Genomic DNA, 22,536 nt, shown 5'->3' on the forward strand with positions numbered 1-22,536 from the left:
GGCACCTTGTCAGGACAACTACAACTGAATTGGATCTAGGCCAAGGTGTCCTTAGTTTCTATGCACCTTAGTAGGATAGCTGAAGCTGAAATGGTGTCCTAAGGCACTCTGTGCAGTGACTGCCTTAGTGCGGTACGTGGAGCTGATTCAGTGTGTGGGCCAAGAAGTCTCTAAGCTCTCTGTGAGAAGGTGCTCTAGAAGGGTAGTTGAAAATAAAGTGAGTGTAAAGCAAGGGGACCTAGGGCTCTACACACACATGACACCTTAGCAAGATAAAGTATAAATGGATGTAAACTGGGATATTCCTGGACTGTATGTACAGTGAGTACCCTGATAGGGTGGCTGAAGTTGTGGAAGAGTACAGTTTTAGAGATCCCGGGGTGCTCTACTCAGAGGGTGTCCTGGCAAGACAGCTAACATTATAGTGGGCATGGGCCAATGTGGTTCCTGGGCTCTGTACACAAAATATGTCCTGTCAAGACTGCTTACATTGAATTGGGGGCACACCTGTGTATCCCATGGTTTTCAGCACAGTGGATGCCCTGGCTGGGCAGCTGGAGCTGACTGAGGCTAGCAAGGGTGGGAGTACTCTGGGGTGCTCTACACACGAGGGAGGCTGCCAGGGTGGCTAAAACTGATACACATATGAGACTGGGGTTCTCGGGGTGCTCTGTGTTGGGGGCACATTGAAACAGTGGCTGGATCTGAAACACGCATCAAATTAGATGTTTTGCTGCACTCTGCACAGGGCTTTGCCCTAGCAAGCCATCTGAAACCAAAGTAGTGTGGGCCTACAGTGTTTTTGTGTGATTCAGTCTTATTTCATCTTGGTACTAAGGGTGGGCTTATAGTAAATGCTAACGAAGCATGTCCCATTCTGTACTAGCCTGTGGCCTCCTTTTTGGGACAGCTGGGGCTATGTGGGCTATTGGCCCAGGACTCACTGAGGCACCAGGGCAATTAGGGCACTCATTTTGCACTGCTCTGTGTTTGTAAGGTAAAGGGGAAGTACAGACTGTGTCCATTAGCTATTTATATACTAGTTGCTCTTTTAAATTATGGCTTTTAATAAAGAAAATGGTAAGATAACAAAGAAAGAAGAAAAAAGAAAAAAAAGAGAAGAAAAAAAAAAAAAAAGAAGAAGCAGGGACTCCTGAGTGGCTCAAATCAGTTAAGTCCAACTCTTGGTTTCAGCTCAGGTGTTGATCTCATAGTTAATGAGTTTGAGCCCTGTGTTGGGCTTTGTGTTGACAGTGTGGAGGCTGCTTGTGATTCTCTATCCCCCTCTCTCTCTGCCCCTTGTCCACTCACTCTGTCTTTCTCAAAATAAATAAATAAGCTTTAAAAAAGAGTTAAATATTTAAAAAAGAATAAGAAAAGAAGAAAAAAAGGGAAGAAAAGAAAGAAAAACAAAACCCAAAAAACATTTAATGAAATAAGACAAGAAAAAAATGTGGTTTATTTTTTTATGTCTCAACATGGCAAGGGCTGGTGTGAGTTTTCAGACTTTGGATTTGCTGAGGTCACAAGCTCGCCTTGGGTCGCTGAGGTCACAAGCTCACAGTGGATCCTGTACCAGTTTGGACATTTAAGGTGGTCAGGGAGAGAGCATTCTGGCAGCTCTTTGGCCCTTTTAAACAAAGGCTTTTTTTTTTTTTTCCTGTGTCCCAGCTTAACCAAGGATGGTGTGTACTTGGTTTTCCAGTCCTTCTGCCCTGGAGAGCATTCCTGCAGTTCCTCCACAGTTTGGTGGACTTCTAGTGTTTTCTCTTTTATATCCTAGTTGCTTCTTTGAACCACATTTTCCCCCTGTGCTTAAGGACAGAGGAATCCATTCCCTGTCCCTCAGTACAGTCCTTCCCCACTACTGTTTACAGTGTAAGGGGTGGGGATTCGCTTTGTTATCATGTCTTTATCTCTTTTGCTATTCTTTTTGGCCATCCTCTTTGCTTTTATAAAAGCTTTTTATTTAGCCCTAAGTTTCTCTTCTGGAAGACTTGCTCTATAAATAGGTATACTTTGGTCTGTTCCCTGGAGGAGGTGAATTCAGAGTCCATGACCACCTTGGCTTGGAGCTGTAATCTAATGTTGCAAATTTATAATGTGCATATTTTCCTTCCTATCTCTTCTTTACTGAAGTGTTTATTCAAATCTTTTGCCCATCTTTACAATTGAGTTTTTCCTCTTATTGAATTGTAAGCATTATTTATACATTCTAGGCATAAATTCTTATTCTGTTATGGGATTTGCAAATATTTTCTCCCAGTCTGTGGTTTGTCTTTTTATGCTCTTAGCAGAACCATTCTGAAATCAGAAATTTTATCTTTCAGTAAGTATAATCTTTTGTCTTTCTTATTCTTTAGACGTTCATATCTTATGTGCCTATCTAAAAAGTGCTTGCATAACCAAAGTCTCAATGATTTTTTCTATAGTTTCCTTTTTTTTTAAGTTTATTTATTTAAGTAATCTCTACAGACAACATGGGGCTCGAACTCATGACCCTGAGATTAAGAGTCACATGCTTCTCTGACTGAGCCAGCCAGGCACCCCATCTTCTATGATTTCTAATAGTAACTTTGTAGTTTTGAGGTTTGCATTTAAGTAATAATCTGTTTGAAATTAACTTGTGAAAATGGTGTGAGATATATACAAATTCTTTTTTTTTTTAATTTGGTTATCCAGTTGCACTAACACAATTTATTGAGAAGACTATCCTTTCCCATTAAATCATATATAGATATAGATATAGATAGATGATATAGATATAGATATATAGATATAGATAGATAGATAGATAGATAGATAGATATGGGTCTATTTCTGGACACAGTACTCTGTCCCATTGATCTCTGTACCTATATTTATACCTATATCACACTATCCTGATAACTGTAGCTTTATATTACATATTATAAAATAGGGAGTACTCCTCTAGAAATGCTGAAGCACCATCTGTTACTGCCTGTTCACCTGTAAAATCTTCAACAGGTGAAAAATCATGCATCTGTAATTAAAAATATGATGTGAATAATAAGATAACAGATACAAGAAGTAAAATTAAATTAGTCTTGTGTTGGGTTTGCTTTCTAATCAAGAAGAGGATCCCAGACACTGTAAAGGGCAAATATGGAAGACTGGGTGTTACATAAAAATTAAAATCTTGTAATGAAAATCATCATAAACAAAATGAAAGTAGGAAAATATTTGCACCACATTTAGTAGACAATATCTTGAAGGGTGGCCAACTGCAGCAAAAAATAAACAATAATATAAATGTGGAAAAATTCAGACAAATGATCATCTCAAACTGTAAGGAATAGAGTTTTCATAACCTCTGTAGAGATAGGCAAAAAAGAGGATCCTGAGTGCAGGCTGAGTGAGCCAAACTACACTTACAGGGGAAATTTCGTAGAATATTCCTATAATTCTGTGGCATCTGCTTCCTTTGATGAGGGAGTAAGGTAGTGGTTTCCTGGTTCAGAGGCCAAAGGCAGGGACCACTCCCAAGATGGGCCACTTTGGCATAAACATTATTTTGATTTAAAAGTAGTTAAACCCCAGAGAGGCGTCTGGATGGCTCAGTCTGTTGAGCATCCGACTTCGGCTCAGGTCATGATCTCACAGCTCCCGGGTTGGCTCTCGTTGGGCTCTGTGCTGACAGCTCAGAGCCTGGAGCCTACTTCGGATTCTGTCTCCCTCTCTCTCTGCCCCTTACCCACTGGCATTGTGTCTCTGTCTGTCTCAAAAATAAATAAACATTAAAAAATAAAAATAAAATAAATAAAATAAAATCAGTTAAACCCCAGCAGATCCAGGAAAAGCTCTTCACCTCCACCTCAGTTGCCTGCTGTAGGAAGAGGAATTCCTCTTTACCTAAGTAAATTACAGGCATAATTGATAACCTTTGTTTTCCAAACATCTCCTCTCATCTTCCTAATAATAGTCTTCCTCCCTTTTGTATCCTCAGACCTCCATTTTTCTCTTTAGCTCATACAAGCATCATGTTGCCTCACAGTCTCTGCAATTTCAATGTCTGTATGGATTCCCTATATGTGCATTATTAAATTTGATTTTCTCTAGTTAATCTGTTTCATGTCAATTTGATGCTAAATCCAGCTAGAAAGGCCTTAAAGACAGAGAAAACTCTTCCTTCCCAATAGTTGGTCCAATTGGCTGTATACTTTAGCTGGACACCACTCAACCCTGGGGACACTGTTGTAACTGAGAGATCCTCAGGAAATCTGAAAAACAGCCGTCATAAGGTAAGATTTTCTTACCATGTAAGCCTCCTGGAATCAGTAGAAGCAGAGTACAGTGGAGCAAGAGTGGGGAGAGTCCTTTTTCTCTCTTTCTAAATTTAGATTAATGTCACAGACTTTGAGTCTAGAGTTCTCTTGTCCAGCAAGAGAGCAGACACAGGAATAAAAACTAGAGAGACTAATGTCCTGGAGGAGACAAGAGCCCTGAGTAAGGGTGCTTTCATTGTACTTATTAGGATCAGAAGGCTTATATACATGATGGAGAGGCAGAAAAAAGCAATAAAACAGCAATAATTAATTTATGTGTGTGAGAATAAAAGGGGTTTTGAAGGATGCAATATAGGGAGCAAGGGTCAAGACAGATCAACATCTCAGGTGCCAAGCAGAAGGCCATTTACTGCAGACACTCTATCTGTTGTCTTAACTTTTCTAGGGACTAAGATAAATGGGGCATTTTACCTCAGGGTGAACAAGGTATTTTTCTTTCTAGCTAACCTGGGGCTCTTTTGCCCTGCAATGGCTTTCTGCCCTATGCTTTGTTTTACTTAATGACTAGCCCTGGGAGCTTTTGACCTGTAGTGGCTTCCCCTCCTAAACCTTATTAACCCATTGGTGGAAGTGTAGAGAATTCTTAAACTTATTCCCTACAGATTAACAGAAAATATTTGTGGAACTATTTCCTTGGGACTATTGACTCTTTGGTTAAGTTTGGTAGAGTACTCTTTGGTTACTAACATATTTGCTTCCCGAGATGGTCTTTGTTTTTCTTTCGTCCATGTCTTATGTCATTTAGTGTGCACATGAGGTAAAAGCTGTTGCTAAGGAATATCTTAGAAGCCACAGCTGCAAAATTGATGGGCATGTGTCAGGACTTAAAAGCTGTTAAGTCACCTGCCAATCTCAAGAAAACGTCCATGTTATGAGATATACTGTAAAACAATACATGGTCCCCAACCTTAATAACATCCCTTCTAGGTACTAGTATGGCTCCAAAAGACCCAAGGGTTAGCCTAAAGGGAAAAAAAAAATATATATATATATATATATATATATATACACACACACAATAGCAATTGCCCTGTGTGAGTTGGAATGGCCCACTTTTGGTGTGGGGGGACCCTCTGGGGGAACGTTGGATGTCCGATGATCTGCTGCATCTGGCATATTGTCTCCAGAGACCCAGGTCACCCTGATCAATTCTCATGCATCGACTCCTGGCTTGAAATTGCCCAAAATCCTCCGCCTTGGGTGCAATTCACCCATAACAAGCAGAGCCAGGCAAAGGTTTTAGCCGCTTTATCCAGGGACTCACCCAGGGAGCCAAAAAAGTGAAGCACCTCTCCCCTAGTGTTCTGTCTCCTAAGGACTCATTAGGCTCCCTTCACCCCTCCCCTGAGCTTGAAAATCCTCCCCTGTCTGTCTTGCCACTGCCACTACAAATTTCTCCTCCCCTTCCAGGCCGGGAGAACCCTTCAGATTGCACCCTCAGCAAGGCACAGAGTCTCTACAGATGCTGGTCCACATCCACTGGTACCAAGAGGCTTTCTGGGGGATCAGAGCAGAGCCTCAGAAGCCCATGAATATGCCCAGCAGCAAGGGGATCCCCCCAGGGATTATTATAAGACACTATGTGAGGCTTACACCCTGTTTGCTCCAGAGACACAGAAGAGCCATAACAAAAGGACAGGGAAGGTCTAGCCGCCAAAAGGGGGGAGGCCTAGAACCTCCTTAGCAAGAGGCCAATGAACCTACTGCAAGGGGAAAGGACATTGAAAAGAATAGGTTTCCAACCAGGGAGAGTCCGAAAAACCCAGACGATATCAGGAGGAACATGGAGAAGGGGACCTTAGTGGTCTAGCCGAGATAGAATCAGACTAAAAGGGGACGGTGATTCTTTCTCCCTGTTCCTCTGCCTAATAGATGTGAGGGATTCTCCCTCATTTCCCACGTTAATAGCTATAATTGGAGCCAACTGTGGTTAGTCTACCTCAGGACAGGGACTTTAAGGAATATTCCCAAGCAGTTGCTGCTTCAGCCTTCCCCTCCCCCTCATGTTTCTGCATCAACTTGGGTGTGGTCCTATACCATCCTCAGTGTCTCAGGCACCATTGGTTCCTCCTCCCACCTTCCAAATCAAGGAGCAAAGTGCACATCCCTTGGACCACCCATTTCAGATATCTCCACTGGTGCCCCAAAATGAAAATTGACAATGGGGAAAAATTCATGGACTTTTAGGTGGACACAGGTGAAACACTGAATGTTTAAACTAATTTAAGTTTACTGGACCTGTCTTTAAAGTTATCGGCAAAGGTCAAATAAGCTCATGTTAGCTCTGTTGCAATTTGTTAATGATAGTTAATTTTGTCTGTCTCAAAGTTTTCATGGGTAATTGTTAAGATAACTTTCAAGGTCCTTGGTAACCTGAAACTTTCCAAATAGGATGGGATGCTAAGGCTTTGATTATTGAACATAGGTTTGTGTTTTTAACTTCTTATAGCTGAGAAACTAGGGCTATTTGGACCTATTGGAAAACATGCTTTGTACTTAATTGGTTCATGAATTTACCATCTAAAAAATTCTGATGTAAACACCTCTCAGTCGGCTACTAAGTCCTCAATTGGAGACTAAGGTTTCCTAAGAGTTAAAATTTTCCTAAGTTTACTTAAGACTGAGGAAAAGAAAGCAATCCTGTATGTAGGAAAGTAGGAGATATATAAGAAAGATATAAGGAATGGAAATACAGTTTTGTTGAGGGTAGAAGAAGTAATTTTGTCCTAAATGAGACTGGATATTTGGAAAGAAATGGCTTTGGGATAAAATTTGAAAGCAAAAGAAAGTTGTAGAAGGTTGAGATGAATGGAATTTTTATTTTTTATCTTTTTAAATGGTCTTTAATGTTTATTTATTTTTGAGACAGAGACAGACAGAGCAAGAACGGGGGAGGGGCAGAAAGAGAGGGAGACACAGAACCAGAAGCAGGGTCCAGGCTCTGAGCCATCAGCCCAGAACCCGACACGGGGCTCGAAATCATGGACCATGAGATTGTGACCTGAGCCGAAGTCGGACGCCCAACCAACTGAGCCACCCAGGCACCCCAAGAGATGAATGGAATTTTTAAAGTACACTGGTATAAGGTTGAAATTCTGCTTTTCTCTCTGCTCAAATGACAAAGTTTTCTTGAACTGTTAATCTGCTTTTGATAAGACAATGCAAACAAAGGTTTATCCTCTGGGAAAGTCAAAGTTTTAGGTTTCATCTTTTTCAGGTCTTTGATTACTTAGTTAAAACTTCTCAATGTTAAAGGAGCTAGGTTTTGATAACAACTGTATAATGCTATACATTCACCTTTGGGATCTTTCATTGCCACTTTGGTTAAATAAATAAAATTTTAAGATTTGTAATGATCTATAATCCTATTTAGGATGCACTTAGGACTTCTGAGGTTTTAACAAACTTCTCAGGATTTAAATGGTAAATGAAGTCTTGACAAATTAGGCCCTTTTATTTGGGATGCTAAATTACTTGGACAGGCACTGTCATACAATTGTAAACCTTAGGTTGTATTGCACAGGTAAATGCTGTAACTGTCCAAATATATGCAATTCCTAAAGTTTTAATGTTTTGATATAAGGTCATCACTTAATATTCAGATTACTTGAAATGTTATGTGTCACAGAGATAACCAGATTTATTTGTCAACTGCAACATAATGAACTCTCATCAGATCTTTACCGATGTCTATTTCTGAGATTTTGTCATTTATAATCATTCTTATTCTCTCACAAAACATGTTTATCCTTCAAGGATATTTATAAAAAGGACTTTGGTACAAATACACGTATTCAACTTTATTAATACTAAATGGGTAAGAATTTCCAGAACTAAAAAGCTGCATTCAAATTGGACAAGAATTAGGCACATGGGATTAAATGAATTGAGGAAGATTATAGTGTTGTGATTCTTGTTGAAACTACTGCTGGTTCTCTAATGTTTCTTCTTCCAGATTAAGGAAACTTTCTCTTAAGATATCTATGATATACAAAAATGTCATAAAGTATTCATTTGTAAACTAAAGCATTTATATTTTCTCTACATAATTCCCCTGAAACTCAAAAACTCTCAATGAATACTCTTTCTTTTATGGCAATTACAATTGTTTGCATAAGTTCACTAAGAATCCGTTCATCTTGTAACAGGTCACCATTGGAAATACTGGTTATTTTACTAAGGCTTTGGCTGGAATGTCATATTTGAGGGTGACATTCATAGACTCAGATATGACCAGACAGCTTTAATGAATTAGGGTTGGCTTTATTAAACATGGTGCCATAAAGCCTCTTGGAAATGTTGGTCTGGTGCCTTGCTTACAGAGTTCCCAGTAGCCTCACCAGGTGAGTAAAGAAGGTCACTTCCTGGCAGGTGCAGGGACCTCAGGATATCTTGGAGAACACATGAAGAGGAATTTGCCCAATTCTACAGTTATTGCAGGCCTGTCTGATGGCAAGTATTTGGCTTGGCTTCTAGCCTGGAGAGGCTACTAAAAGTTCAACCTGGAGATTGCTTATAAAAGATTCCAGCAAAGCAAACTTTAAAAGGTTCTCATGATCAATCACTATTCTTGCTGAGCTTATGTAAATAATTAAGCCAGATTTGTTAAGACTGGATTTGTTCTACAAATGCATTGGTCTCAATTTGGCTATCTCTGGAAAGGAGGGATTTTTAGAGAGAACAACTATGTTTCAACAATACACCGTTATGGATGTTAAGTTCTAGTTATGATTGTCTTTAAATGTTTGTCATTTGCCTAAACTAGACAACTTGAGGTAAACTTCAGAAAAAATTGTCACAGTATTTTATGTATAGGCAATCTTCTGTGCTTGTTATTCTATGGGGATAATAATAAGACCTCATGGGCATATGATTATTTAAACAACTGGAAAACAGGATGGATCTCTAAATATGCAAACCATATCTTCCCTAAACCTGATCTGACAGTTACCAGAATCCTGCCCCTTTCGAAGACTTGGAGGTGGACTTTACACTTACAACCAAATAGAGGATTCAGTTTCAGGTATCACCGCATGGATCCAGCACTCCAGATTTAAGAAGGCCAACTCAGAGGAACCCTCAACCTGGCAAGGTGATCCAGATCCAGTCAACACGCTTAAGTTGACCCTCAAAAAGACACTGGCCCCTGAGATCTTCAGCCCTACCCCAGCCACACCCCAGAATCTGGTTGGCCTGCACACAGCAGAAGCTTTAGGAATCAACATGTTGACCGAGCCCAGGTGTTTGGATGCAACTCTGCCAGCCCTTGCCCCTTGCTGGCATCATAGTCCTGATCTTACTTCTTACTGTTGGGCTGACAGAGACTACACCAACAAGCTGGACGTGAGACAAAAGATGCATGCTAGGTCTCACATACCTCCTCTGGATGGGAAGATTATTAAGTATTGCCTGTATATTATGGTAACCTCTCTCACTCTCACAACTGCCTCTTACCCATTTTGCCCCCAGGATTGTTATATGACAATATGGGGGTTAAGGGCCTTCAGCTCCTTCACCTCCTTCCACAAAGATTGCTTTTATGGAAAAACACTCAGTCACCCAGTGCCCCAAGGACTAAGTATTGGACCATAGCGATAACTCAAAATGTCAGGAACCCATGTCACAACAAAAGCCTCCAGAGATGGAATCGAGCTTGCTACACTTACCTTCCTGAATGGGGGATCTCAGGAGGGGGAGGGGCGCATGACTGGGCCCTTCAAAAGTTTATAAAGGATACCCAGGACAGGGAAATACAAGCCATAAAGGCGACCACTCCCCAGGCAGCCTACCAGGGTTTGAAACTTTCAGCCCTCAATCAGATGCTTACCAATTCTCCACTTCAGTGTTGGGCCAGCACAACTCTACAAGTCCTCCATAAAACAGGTATACCCAAACCTACCAGATGTGCTTGCCCCTCAGGCAAATGGCTTACTTAGCCACTACTATACCTTTGACCTGGGAACCTCCTGAAAATCTCAAAACCAACACCTCTGTCTTAATTGGACCCCTGGTCACTGGGGTCCATCTCACAAATGCCAACAATCTAATCTGTACAGTCCCTGAAGGTATGATTGGTACCTCTCTATGCGGAAGAAATATAAACTTAAAGAGGAATTCAAACCTATGTTTAACCCCTGGGGTTTTCTATCTGTGTTCTAATTCGGCCTACTGATGCTTAGAGGCCAGCTGGACTCAGATATGTTATTTCATCTTCCTAACCCCAGAGATATCCATATACACTGAAGATCAGCTCCTAACAGACTTTAGCCCCAAGTCCTGGACTAAACGAGCAATCCTGCTACCTATTCTGATAGGAGCAGGAATTGTGACAGGAATAGGAACTGGAATAGGGGGAGTAAGTTCATCTATAGGACTATACCATAGACTATCTCAAGAGCTAAATGAAGACATGGAACGGGTGGCAGATTAGCTGGTAACCTTACAAAGCCAAATAAACTCTCTGGCGGCAGTGACCCTCCAAAATAGGCAAGCCCTTGACCTCCTCACTTCAGGAAAAGGAGGGACTTGCATCTTTCTGGGGGAGGAATGTTGCTGTTTCATGAACCAGTCAGGAATAATTACAACTAAGGTTAAGGAACCCAAGGAAAGAATTCAACATAGACAACAGGAAAGTATCAATCAATGGAAAGGATGGGATCTCACAGATTGGGCATCCTGGCTTCCTGTCCTGGCAGGGCCCCTCCTCTCCATAATTTTACTTGTATCCATCAGCCCCTGTATACTGAATGCTGTGGTATGTTTTATTGAAAACACTGTTGCTTACCAAACTACTGCATGTATCTTAGCCTTCAGAGAGTACCAACCTGTAAAACTGAAAGGTGATGCCTACTAAAAGTATTTTTTAAAGGCATCAAAGGGGGGAATATTGGAGAAGTGAATAAAGTATGCCAAAGATAGGGATAAAATGGGGATAAAACAAACTCTGGTCTCTAGTTTACAGACCCCTCCTCCGGGTTCTTCTTCCTTTGTTTGCTGTGTGCACGAAAACCCCCACAGATATGGAAGCTGATGACTATAAATTACCCTCCCCACTTGCATTCGGCGTTCACACTTTGGAGAAATGGTCTCCTCTGAGCCTGCCGGTGTTAAATAAATCTCTGATCCATCAAGATCTCCGAGTGCTGCTTGGTTTTTCCGCCAACGTTCCAGCCTGGTTCTGTAACAACTTTAAAAGAAAAAACAAATGTAACAAATGTAAAAACAAATAGCCACTACTAGGCCAGGAGATAGTCTAACCATATCATAGAATAAATCAGTGGTAAAACTCCCAGTGCTGTTTCGAAAGTAAATATTGACCTAATGCACATTTTGTTTTTAAAAAACAAACTTATTTTTTTTAAGTTTATTTATTTATTTTGATAGATGGAAACAGAGAACACAGTGGAGGAGGGACACAGATGGAGAGAGAGAATCCCAAGCAGACTCCACACTGTCAGCACAGAGCTCAATGTGGGGCTTGAACCCACAAATCGTGAGATCATGGGTTTAACCTGAGCCACAGTCCAGAGCTGGAAACAACTGAATGAGCCTCCCAGGTGCCTCCCAAAAGTTTTTATTTAAATTCCAGTTAGTTAACATGTAATATTTGTCTCAGGTATAGAATGTGGTGATGCAGTACTGTCATACAACACCCAGTGCTAATCACAAGTTCTCTCCTCAATCCCTATCACCTACTTAATACATCCCCCCCCCCCATATTCTTGAGTTGTTTAACAGGATTTAGACCACTTGAGCACTTAGACAAGGAACTGATTTGGAGCCAGAGAACTGAGGATGCCTACCCTTGTTGGCCCTTGTGAACTAGGACTGGGACTCTGTCAACTTAGGATAATTTTTGCCCCCATTCACATTTCATTCTCCTTTGCCAAGCCCCTTTGTGAATATACATGCACACTGAGCTTAAAACTTTCCCAATTTTGGGGGCATCTGGGTGGCTTGGTTGGTTAAGCATCCAACTTTGGTTCAGGCCATAATCTCATTATTTGTGAGTTTGATCACTGCATTGGGTTCTGCACTGACCATGCAGAGCCTGCTTGGGATTCTCTCTTTTTCTCTCTCAAAATAAATAAATAAACTTGAAAAAAAAATTCTGATTTTGTTGTTCATGGAGATAGTGCTTTGTGAAATATCCCCAGTGTTTTCCTTATCTTTTGAAAGTACAATCCTTCATTTTCCATTCTTAGGCTTGATTATGTCTTTTGGCTTGATAGCCACCAAGATGTGAACCCAGTTTTGAGATTACAATATGAATGTGATTGCATGAGTATTATATTATGGTAGCAAAACTATCTTCCCACATTGTGTGAAGTCCTATGTGTTGTAACCTCCTTCCATTCCCTCCTTGTTTCACATCAACTGAAATTGATATATGTATCACTACGCTCTGCTTTTAACATGGCTTCTTAAAGGTAGGTATTGAGTGAGTACCTGGGGCATTAGGATGGTTGGAATCCCTGTTAGGAGATACATCCGTAGCAAGTGAGGGAGGCAGGCATAGGACAAGGGTGAAGCTTCCCCACAGTATGGCTATACCTGAGGCCCGGGCATGCCATGGAAAACTGGGGGAAAAGGAAAGGTCTTTGTATCTAGTCAGTGGCTACAGAATTCCCCTGAAAGGGGCATAAAATCAGATTCAGCAGCCCAGTGTACATCCCATAGAAAATGTGGGTCATCATCAGCAGGCAGGTATTGTGGCCTTAATTGGGAACCTGTATTGAATATCAATATATCCACTCCACAGACAATCCAATATTACAATAGATATTGTAATATATGCAGATATCCCTGAAGGAATTTACATATAAAACTATTATGGGGTGAATATTATTTTCCTTGTTTTAAAATCTGAGTTACTTAAAGGTGACATTGATTAAATGGTATATGACATGTCATGCTCCCCGTGTGTGGAAGAGCTAGAATTTGAAGAAATGAATATCTAATTCACATGTCCTTTTGACCACTATGTTGTGTAATAAGTATTCATTGTTAATACTATGCACTAAATGAAATGATAATCTAATCAGCCCAACTCCATTGACAGATATGACAGATGTTATAGGACAATGGGTCAATCAAAAGACACTGTGGGCTGGTATGGGGTCAATGGTAACTTGTCTCTCTTACCTCTGTCTGGTCCTACATCTGTGTCCATTCATTTTCTACCTGTTGTGAGTAGGATGATGAGTTAAAACCAGAGATAAAGTCATAATCCTTGTTTTCAAAAGACAGATTCAGGGGTAATTAATCTTAAAGAAAACATATAAGTCACATTATCACATAGAAATGGTCAGGATAGGGGCTCCTGTGTGGCTCAGTTGGTTGAGCGTCCAACTTCATCTCAGTTCATGGTCTCTCAGTTACTGAGTTTGAGCCCTGCATCAGGCTCTGTGCTAACAAACAGCTAAGAGCCTGGAGCCTGCTTTGGATTCTGTATCTCCCTCTCTCTCTCCCCCTCCCCTGCTCATGCTCTGCCTCTCTCTGTCTTTCAAAAATAAGTAAATGTTAAAAAAAAAAGACATGGGTTAAGGTCTAGCTGGAGCCATTGGGGGTCAAAATCACTTTTAGTTCTGTGTTTGCTAGAGATAGAAACAATTGAATGTCAATTTCAATGTTCTTTAAAATCATTATAGTGTTGGTAAAATGGTATATTTAACAAAAATTGATGTCTACATCATACTGAATGTTATTTTTTTTTATTTTGTATATTTAATAGAAAGATCAACTGTGTGGAAATAGGTTCTACTTATGTAAATGGGTTAGAAAAAAGCTTAAGGAAGAAAACCGCCACCACAGGGTGAAAATGCCTAAGGTTAGCTAGCAAGATATTGTGATGGAATCACGAGTAACTTGTTCTATCACCTGCAGGAAATTACTTTCCATTTAATGCCAAAATACTATTGTACTTTGATCATAAACTCCACTTGCCCCCCAGACCCTTTGCTTCTTACACATACAAGTTAAAGATTACTGTCTGATTGTTTTCTCCACATCCACACGTGTAAGATCTTGTTTTCTTCATGTTTACCACGTGGCTAATATCTTGTGAGCTCAATAAATACAGAGATTAAACCCCTGTTCAGGGCTTTTGCCTCCTCCCAGACATTAGCCTCTCTCATATTCAATTCTCTGTCCACTCTCTTGCTGGACAAGAGAGAACTCCTGATTCAAAGTCTGTGACAATCAACCACCTGATTAAACAACAATTAGGAAAATGATATATTGTTTGTTTCTATTGGTAAAATGTTTAATTACAGAAATTTATTTGCAGTTAGCAGGGATGAACTTCATTAACAGCTCCATGTAGTTTTCCTGGCCCATGCTATAACAAAAACATTTCTAATTTCTGAGATGATTCCTTCAAGCATATTACCGTTCAGTGTATCATAGTTTTTGAACAACATAGAAAAAAAGTAAATAATCAACAACACATGTAACATTGGCTCTTTTAATGCCACAACACAATGGCCTAGAGTCCCTCTTAAAAGAAACTGAGAATAAAATTGTGTTTAATTTAAAACATGTTAAATGTACTTCCATCAAAGATGGAGACTCTGACATGTTCCACCTGGCATATTCCATGCAAGGCTGGAATATGCCAGCCTTTAGAGAATGGTGATGGGTTCACATCACGAGATGTCTCAGAAAACTGACAGCCTGAGATTCACCACAGTGAAGCCCTGCCTTTGGAACTCATGTCTCTTTCAGCTATCATTTCATGAATCTTATCCACCTCCTTGCCTGAATGGAAACCAAACACTAATTTTCTTAACTGGAACTGCTAAACTTTTCCCTTTCTCTGTTTTTCAGGGTCAGTCTGTGGACATGATAAACTCCTTGTCCTTGGGATATTTCTCTCCCTGTTAACACATTTGAGGCACCTGAGTGGCTTAGTTGGTTAAGCGTTTGACTTTGGCTCAGGTTGTGGTCTCATGGCTCACTGCTGTCAGTGTGGGACCCCTTTGGATCCTCTATCACCCTCCCTTTCTGTCCATCCCTTGTTCAAGCTCTCTCTCTCTCTCCCAAAAATAAAATAAACACACACACACACACACACACACACACACACACAGATAGATAGATACATATACACACATATACGTATATACGTATTTTTTAAGTTTCATGATAAAAAGATATTGAATAAATTCCCCCCTCATTGAAATGATTTACTAAACTACTGACTACTCCCTCAAGTACTGACTATATGATAAACTACTGACTACAAGAACCATAGTTTTTCTTCCTTCTGGAATTCTTGTCCCCAGCCATGTGCCCTATCCATCTTTCTTCTCATGATCCAATTTCTCTCACTTATTCTTATAGCCATACTTTTGGCTTTGTTGTCACCTAAAACTAAATCTTATCTTAAATTACTATTTTAAGCCACTAAACTTTCATGTGTCTCTTCCTATCAATCCATATAGCACAAATAGTCCTATAATAAACAACACAGTTCTATAAAATAACCCTGCTTTTGTTTTTAACTCTGGAATTTTAGTCATTGTTTGCTTCACTTGCCTACTATATGTTGATTTGTCTTCTTAACAGTCTGAGACTCAAAAGTGTATTCTGTCCTTGCGTTTATTCCCAACTCTATCCACAGACCTAAGTCTCAACCCAAAATGAACCCTGTCTTTCACTGTATGAGCCTGAGCACTAACAGCTGAGTGGTCTTTTTTAAAAAAAAAATTAATTTATTTAAATTCAAGTTAGTCAACACATAGTGCAATATTGGTTTCAGGAGTAGAAGCCAGTGATCCATCTCTTACCTATAATACCCCGTGCTCATCCCAACAAGTGATCTCCTTAATACCCATCACCCATTTAGCCCACCCACCCACCCACCTCTAGCAACCCTCCTTTTGTTCTGTGTATTTAAGACTCTCTTATGGTTTGCCTCCATCTCTGTTTTTATCTTATCTTTCCTTACCTTCCCTTACATCCATGCGTTGAGTTTCTCAAATTCTGCATATGAGTGAAATCATGTAGTTGTAATTCTCTGACTGACTTATTTCACTTAGCACGATACACTCTAGTTCCATCCATGTTGTTGAGAATGCAATATTTCATTATTTTTGATCACTGTGTGTGTGTATGTATATATATGTATATATATACATATATACATATATATACATATATATACATATACATCTATACATATGTGTATATATATATCTATATATATCTATATATCTATATCTCACATCTTCTTTATCCCTTCATCAGTTAATAAATGGGTAGAAGCCATGAATAAACACTTTTCCAAAGGAGACATCAGATGGCCCACAGACACATGGACAGATGCTCAGCATAACTTATCATCAGGGAAATACAAATCAAAACCATGATGAGATACCACCTGACAGCTGAGTGGTCTTAAAGCTGTGGGCAAGACCAGCAGCTTAGTTTCACAATATATCAGTGTTATCCTATTTCAACCAGGCACTCCTTTTGCACCCAATTTCACCTGTCTTCAGACACCTATCAATTCCATTAAAAAAATGAATTTGGTGGGGCGCCTGGGTGGCTCAGTCAGTTGAGCATCCGACTTTGGCTCAGGTCATGATCTCACAGTTGGTGAGTTTGAGCCCCGTGTCAGGCTTTGTGCTGACAGCTTGGAGTCTGCTTCAGATTCTGTGTTCCCCTCTCTCTCCACCCCACACCTGCTTATGCTCTGTCTCTCTCTGTCTTTCAAAAAAGAATAAACATAAAAAAATTAAAAATAATGAATTTGGAATGCCATTGCCACTTTTTTCAAACCTAAAGGAGAGCAGTTGACCTTATCTCAGAAACACAAGCCATGTAAGTCCTCAGGTGAGAGTGTGTACAAGTCCCAACTATTTCTTTGAATGCCCATCAGATTGCAATATCCACTCCCTTCAGCCTTTCACAGTAAATATTTTTGTTTTCCTATTGAATGTTGATTTGAATAACATTTGCCTCAAATCGTTCTCTTTTCAACTTTGGACTGTCAATTACCTGTATGTCCATTCTTCAAACTTTTGCTCACTAATGCATTCTTACTAGAAGTGTTCAAACCTACTCAGATGTTAAAATCTTACATCTTGCAAAAATGCACTGATCCCTCCAATATAGACACTTTTATCTCAGTCTTTCATAGTTTCATTTCTCAGGGTAATTGTTTGCATACACACAATTGCTTTCCTTTCCTTGCAATCTACTCCCAGTGAAAAGAAGCTTCCATTTCCAGGAACAACAGCAACTTCTGAGTTGGGAACTTCCAGGTAACCTCTTAATCCTTACCTTCTATGCTCACCACCTCCTCCTTCCAAAACATTTTCTTCCCTTAGAAGAGTCTACACAGCCACCTTACAAATATCTTTCCATCTCTATGGCTGTTCCTTCTTGGTTCACCTTTAGGTACTTCTACTCCACTTAAAATTTGTGATTTGCAATTCCTCCATGCTCTATCATTTTCAAATATGATCTATATGTTTTTAAAAAACCTCCAAATTTTGGCTTTCATTCAGGCTACTCCTCTGAGCTCCAGTTTCAGGCATCCAAACGTCCACTTTGCATCAAGTTTTGAAATCTCTCATATATGGTCAATAATCTTTTGGAAAGACATACACAGAGCTATGTACCTATCAAGTTTAAAATTAGAAGAAGTTTTTGGCTAGATAACAGAAGTCTGCTTAAATATAAGGCACATAATATATTGATCAGTGATGAACATCTGAAAGGTAAGATATTTGTTTGTTTCTTGATATTCCATCCAAAAGCCCAGAACAATGATAATTCCCTTCCTATATCACCCATTTCCTGTTCTATCTCAGATTCCAATGCCTCCTTTTCCTTTTATTCAACATTTGAAACAGTTGGATCTGATAACGACTAACAACAGTCCTCACAGGTCAAATTCTGGGAGAAGAAGAAATGAAGGCTGGAAGAAAGAGGGTAAAAAGAATGAAAAACATGCGGTAAGAAGAAATTTCATGATTAAAGGGTCAAAGTACACTTACTCTTAAAGCTTGGGGGTAGATGTAGAACATATGAATCTGTGAAGAGACCTCAAAATGGCCCCACTGCAAGGAAATTAGTGAATGAGTCCAGAATTTTTACTCTTAACCTCACCATCTGGGAGGATTTTCCTGTGCTGAGTTGCATAATCAAACCTAAAATCAAGCCAAGCTCCTCTCTCATGTGGACAACTGCAATGGCTCCAACAATTCTTGATTTCTTTCACTCCTTTCTCTAAATAGCATTGAGATTTGCAAATGTAAAATATATAATGTCATATCCTATTTGATACCCTTTGATAATCATTTTCTTGGTGTAAAATCCAAAAACCCTAATAGGGCTTTTAATGACCTACAGGGACTAGCTCTTGTCTTTCTCTACAAACTTATCTCCTTCCATCCTCAAGTCTGCAGGCTTCTTCTCCTGACATTCATACCACGCTCTCTGCCTGAGCTACTACTTCCATTCTTTTCTCCTCACCCTTAAAGTGTAGGTTAAAGTACAATATAAACTTAGAAATTTCTCCTAACCCTCTATGTTGATTCAGACCTTATTGTTCCATGTAGATGCATTATCTTACACTTTGTTTCACAGCAAACATCACAAATAGTTATAAGTCAATTATTCCTTTTATAAGTCATTACATCTCTCTCTCCTTCAAAAGTAAAGGCTCCACTAAGGCAAAACCTTCCTTGGCCATTTCTTTACCATTATGTCCCAGGGGAATGCAGGCTGAAGCAGGGAATTGGCTAGATAGAGTCATTGAACATATTTGTGGAATTAATGAATGAAATAGTAGGCAGGATTACTAGAGGTCTTCTAAATATTGGATGAATAAAAGAAATTGGGGCACCTGGGTTTCTCAGTGGATTAAGCATCTGACTCTTGATTTCAGATCAGGTCATGATCTCACAGTTCTTGAGATGGAGCCCTCCCACCCCCGTCAGGCTCTGTGGTGACAGTACACAGCCTACCTGGGATTATCTTTCCCTCTCTCTCTCTCTTCCCCTCCCCAACTCTCAAAATGAATAAACAAACAAAAAAGAAACATTGACCTCTCTTCCTTTCTTTTCCTTTCCCTTTCCATCCTTTTTTCCCTTTCTCCCTGCTTGCTTGTATGCTTGCTTCCTTTGTCTCTTTGTTTCTTTCTTCCTTCTCTGTCTCTCTTTGTTTTGTCTTTCTCTTGTCCTCCCCTCTCCACCTGTCTCTCTGCCTCCACCTATGCCTCCCTCCCTCTGTCTTCCTCCTTCCCTTCCTTCCTTCCTTTCATAGAATTTTATTAAACACAAAAAATATGTAAAGTCTAAGTTACTGTAGATAAATCTTTGGCACTCCAAAATTCTTTCTTTGTTCTTTCACTAGGAGATTATTTAAGTCAATGATCATTATATACCTTCATTCATTTATTCCAATAAATATATTTTATTAAATAGGTGCAGGCTGAATGTGGGGCTTTAACTCATGACCCTGAGATAAAGACCTGAGCTGAAATCAAGAGTCAGATGCGTAACCCACTGAACCACCCACAAGTCCCATTCCACAAACATTTAAGAAGCACCAATAGCATAAGGAACTGAATTTATAAGGCCAATCTCCTAACAATGATTAAAAGATGTATAACATGCTGCATTCATGAGGAATATTACTGAAAAATCTGAAAGTAATGTTTGAAATCATCATGTCCTGGAACTGTACAATTAGATTCTCATTAGAAGATGAAAGAACAGGGGCGCCTGGTTGGCTCAGTCGGTTAAGCGGCCGGCTTCAGCTCAGGTCATGATCTCGCGGTCTGTGAGTTCGAGCCCCGCATCAGGCTCTGTGCTGACAGCTCAGAGCCTGGAGCCTGTTTCAGATTCTGTGTCTCCCTCTCTCTGACCCTCCCCCGTTCATGCTCTGTCTCTCTCTGTCTCAAAAATAAATAAACATTAAAAAAAAAAGAAGATGAAAGAACATGTCAAAGGACAAAATTACCCCCAAAACGATTTGATAGAGGCAATTTATTTTCTGAGCAGTTGTTGGCAAGGGGCCATGAAAAAACTTTCATTATGGCTTGTTGAATTTAACATAGTGCCAAGGGTGACATTCAAGTTTGAAGTCTCTGAACCTTTCACTCATGTATTCCCAAACTTAATCTGTGGCATGTCCTGTGCTAATTTTCCTTACCTAATAAAGAAACTGCCCTTCACTTTTCCTCCATAGATATCACACTTTTTTCTCATGAGTTTTCTAACAGCCTCTTTGAATTCTTGATTCCTCAAGCTGTAGATAATAGGGTTCAGAAGTGGGGTGACCACAGTGTAGAAGACAGAAATAATCTTGTTGATTTCAGGTGACAGGTGGTCATTGGGGCGAACATACATGGAGATCATGGTGCCATAGTAGATAGTGACAACAGCCAAATGGGAGCCACATGTGGAAAAGGTCTTCATCCGGCCAGAGCCTGAAGGAATTCTCAATATGGTGGACACAATGAAAACATAGGATACAAGTGTGAGAAAAAAGCAAATGCACAACACTGCAATTGACAGAATAAAGATGACCATCCTGGTGATATACACACTGGAACATGAGAGCTGCATGAGGGGAGGGAGGTCACAGAAGAAATGATTGATCTGGTTAGACCCACAGAAATCCAACTTGGAAATCATTAGGGAGGGCAGAAGCCCTGTGCCAACACCTGTCAACCAGGAGATTGCCACTAACATGGTGCAGATCTCAGGACTCATCAAGGAAGAGTAGTGGAGTGGGCTGTAGATGGCCAGATATCGGTCATAGGCCATCATGGCCAGAAGAAAACACTCAGTAGCTCCAAAGAACACAAAGAAGTAAAGCTGTGTCATACAGGTGGAGAAGGAGATGACTTGTCCATGGGAGAACAGGTTGGCTAGGAGAAGGGGCACAATAGTGAATGTATAGCAGATCTCCAGAAAGGAGAGGTGTTTGAGAAATATGTACATAGGCAAGCGGAGTCGCTGGTCCTGGCTCACCACTGTAATAATGACAACATTCCCTGTTACTGTGAGAAAGTAGATGAACAAGAAGATGGCAAAGAGTAGTGTCTGCCATTCAAGAAGGTTCTGGAATCCTAAAAGCTGAAACTCAGTGACACTGGACACATTTAGAGGCTTCATTACCTGTGGAAGGGAAAATATTTTGGAAAACCACTTTACACAAATCATGCAAATATTTGCAGCTATTGATGTTTAGAGCTTCAGAGACGATTAAAAGTAGTTCAGAACTTTATATACAACACTTTGTTGGGAAAATGCATAATTTCATCTTGATTTTATGCAAAAATATTTTTCATATCACAAGCTTAATGTGGATGTTAGATCTTGGAAAGAACCTCAGCAAATTCCATGCATTGTGTTTTCTGAAATTTAGAAGTCTCTGGTCCAAAGATTAAAAAAAAATAACAACAATAATAATAAAACTACAATAACAAAACAAAATGAAAAAAATCTCTGATGGACATCAAACTTGGAAACTAAGAATAGCAACAACATTTTTTTAAAGCAGGTACATATGGAAGCAATGGTTTTCTTTTCTCTGGTTTTGTCTGATAAAGAAGTCAGACAAAGCATATCTCCTATGACATCTTGGGGAAATTTATCCATTCTCCTCACAAAGAGTATTTATGGATGCTTTGCTCTCTCTGTCTCTCTCTGTCTCTCTGTGTGCACGTGCATGTGTGTGTGTGTGTGTGTGCACGTGCGTGTAAAGCTCTGTGCTGAGCTAACCTGTATGTCCACTGTTGTCCTTTCTTGCCCAGGTGGATACAATGCTCAGCCACTGTAATCACTCTTTGTTATATACATTTAACATGTCACTCTTCTTTACTTTCCTTTTCTTCATTGTCAGAGCTAGTCCTGGTTAAAGGCAACATCCACCTGCCATACATGAGCTTCCATGCAATAAAGGAAATGAGAGACAACACATAATGTTGCTATTTCAAAATTCATAACCAATAACTCCAGTGTGTCTCTAGTGCCATGGAACAATGAGTGCACACTTCCTGCATCTATTTACTCTTCCATTCTCCTCAGTGACTATTTCATATGTGTTTTTCTCTTTTCGAACTTTCAACACTTCCTTGTCTATCTATGCCTTTGGCAAAGTTCTGAAGAGTACACTAAAATCTTCCAATGGGAATATCCAAATGCTCAGACCACTAAATTCCCTAACCTCCTTTTGTTCCTCTGTGTCTGTTTCCTACGACTTACTC

The 22,536-nt window shown here is 39.9% G+C and overlaps 1 protein-coding gene across 1 annotated transcript; it reads right to left on the minus strand.

Moving 5' to 3' along the window:
• Positions 1 to 20,470: 20,470 nt before the first annotated feature.
• LOC125163924 (olfactory receptor 11L1) lies at positions 20,471 to 21,442 on the minus strand. The gene has a single exon (XM_047856245.1). The coding sequence runs from the start codon at positions 21,440 to 21,442 to the stop codon at positions 20,471 to 20,473; it is 972 nt and encodes a 323-aa protein (XP_047712201.1).
• Between the last annotated feature and the right edge of the window lie 1,094 nt (positions 21,443 to 22,536).

This window comes from Prionailurus viverrinus, chromosome A1, assembly GCF_022837055.1.
Source record: "Prionailurus viverrinus isolate Anna chromosome A1, UM_Priviv_1.0, whole genome shotgun sequence".
Lineage (NCBI taxonomy): Eukaryota > Metazoa > Chordata > Mammalia > Carnivora > Felidae > Prionailurus > Prionailurus viverrinus.

Bases quoted from the DNA above. Each gene is read 5' to 3' on its own strand.
- LOC125163924 (XM_047856245.1), bottom strand. From the start codon at position 21,442: ATGAAGCCTCTAAATGTGTCCAGTGTCACTGAGTTTCAGCTTTTAGGA.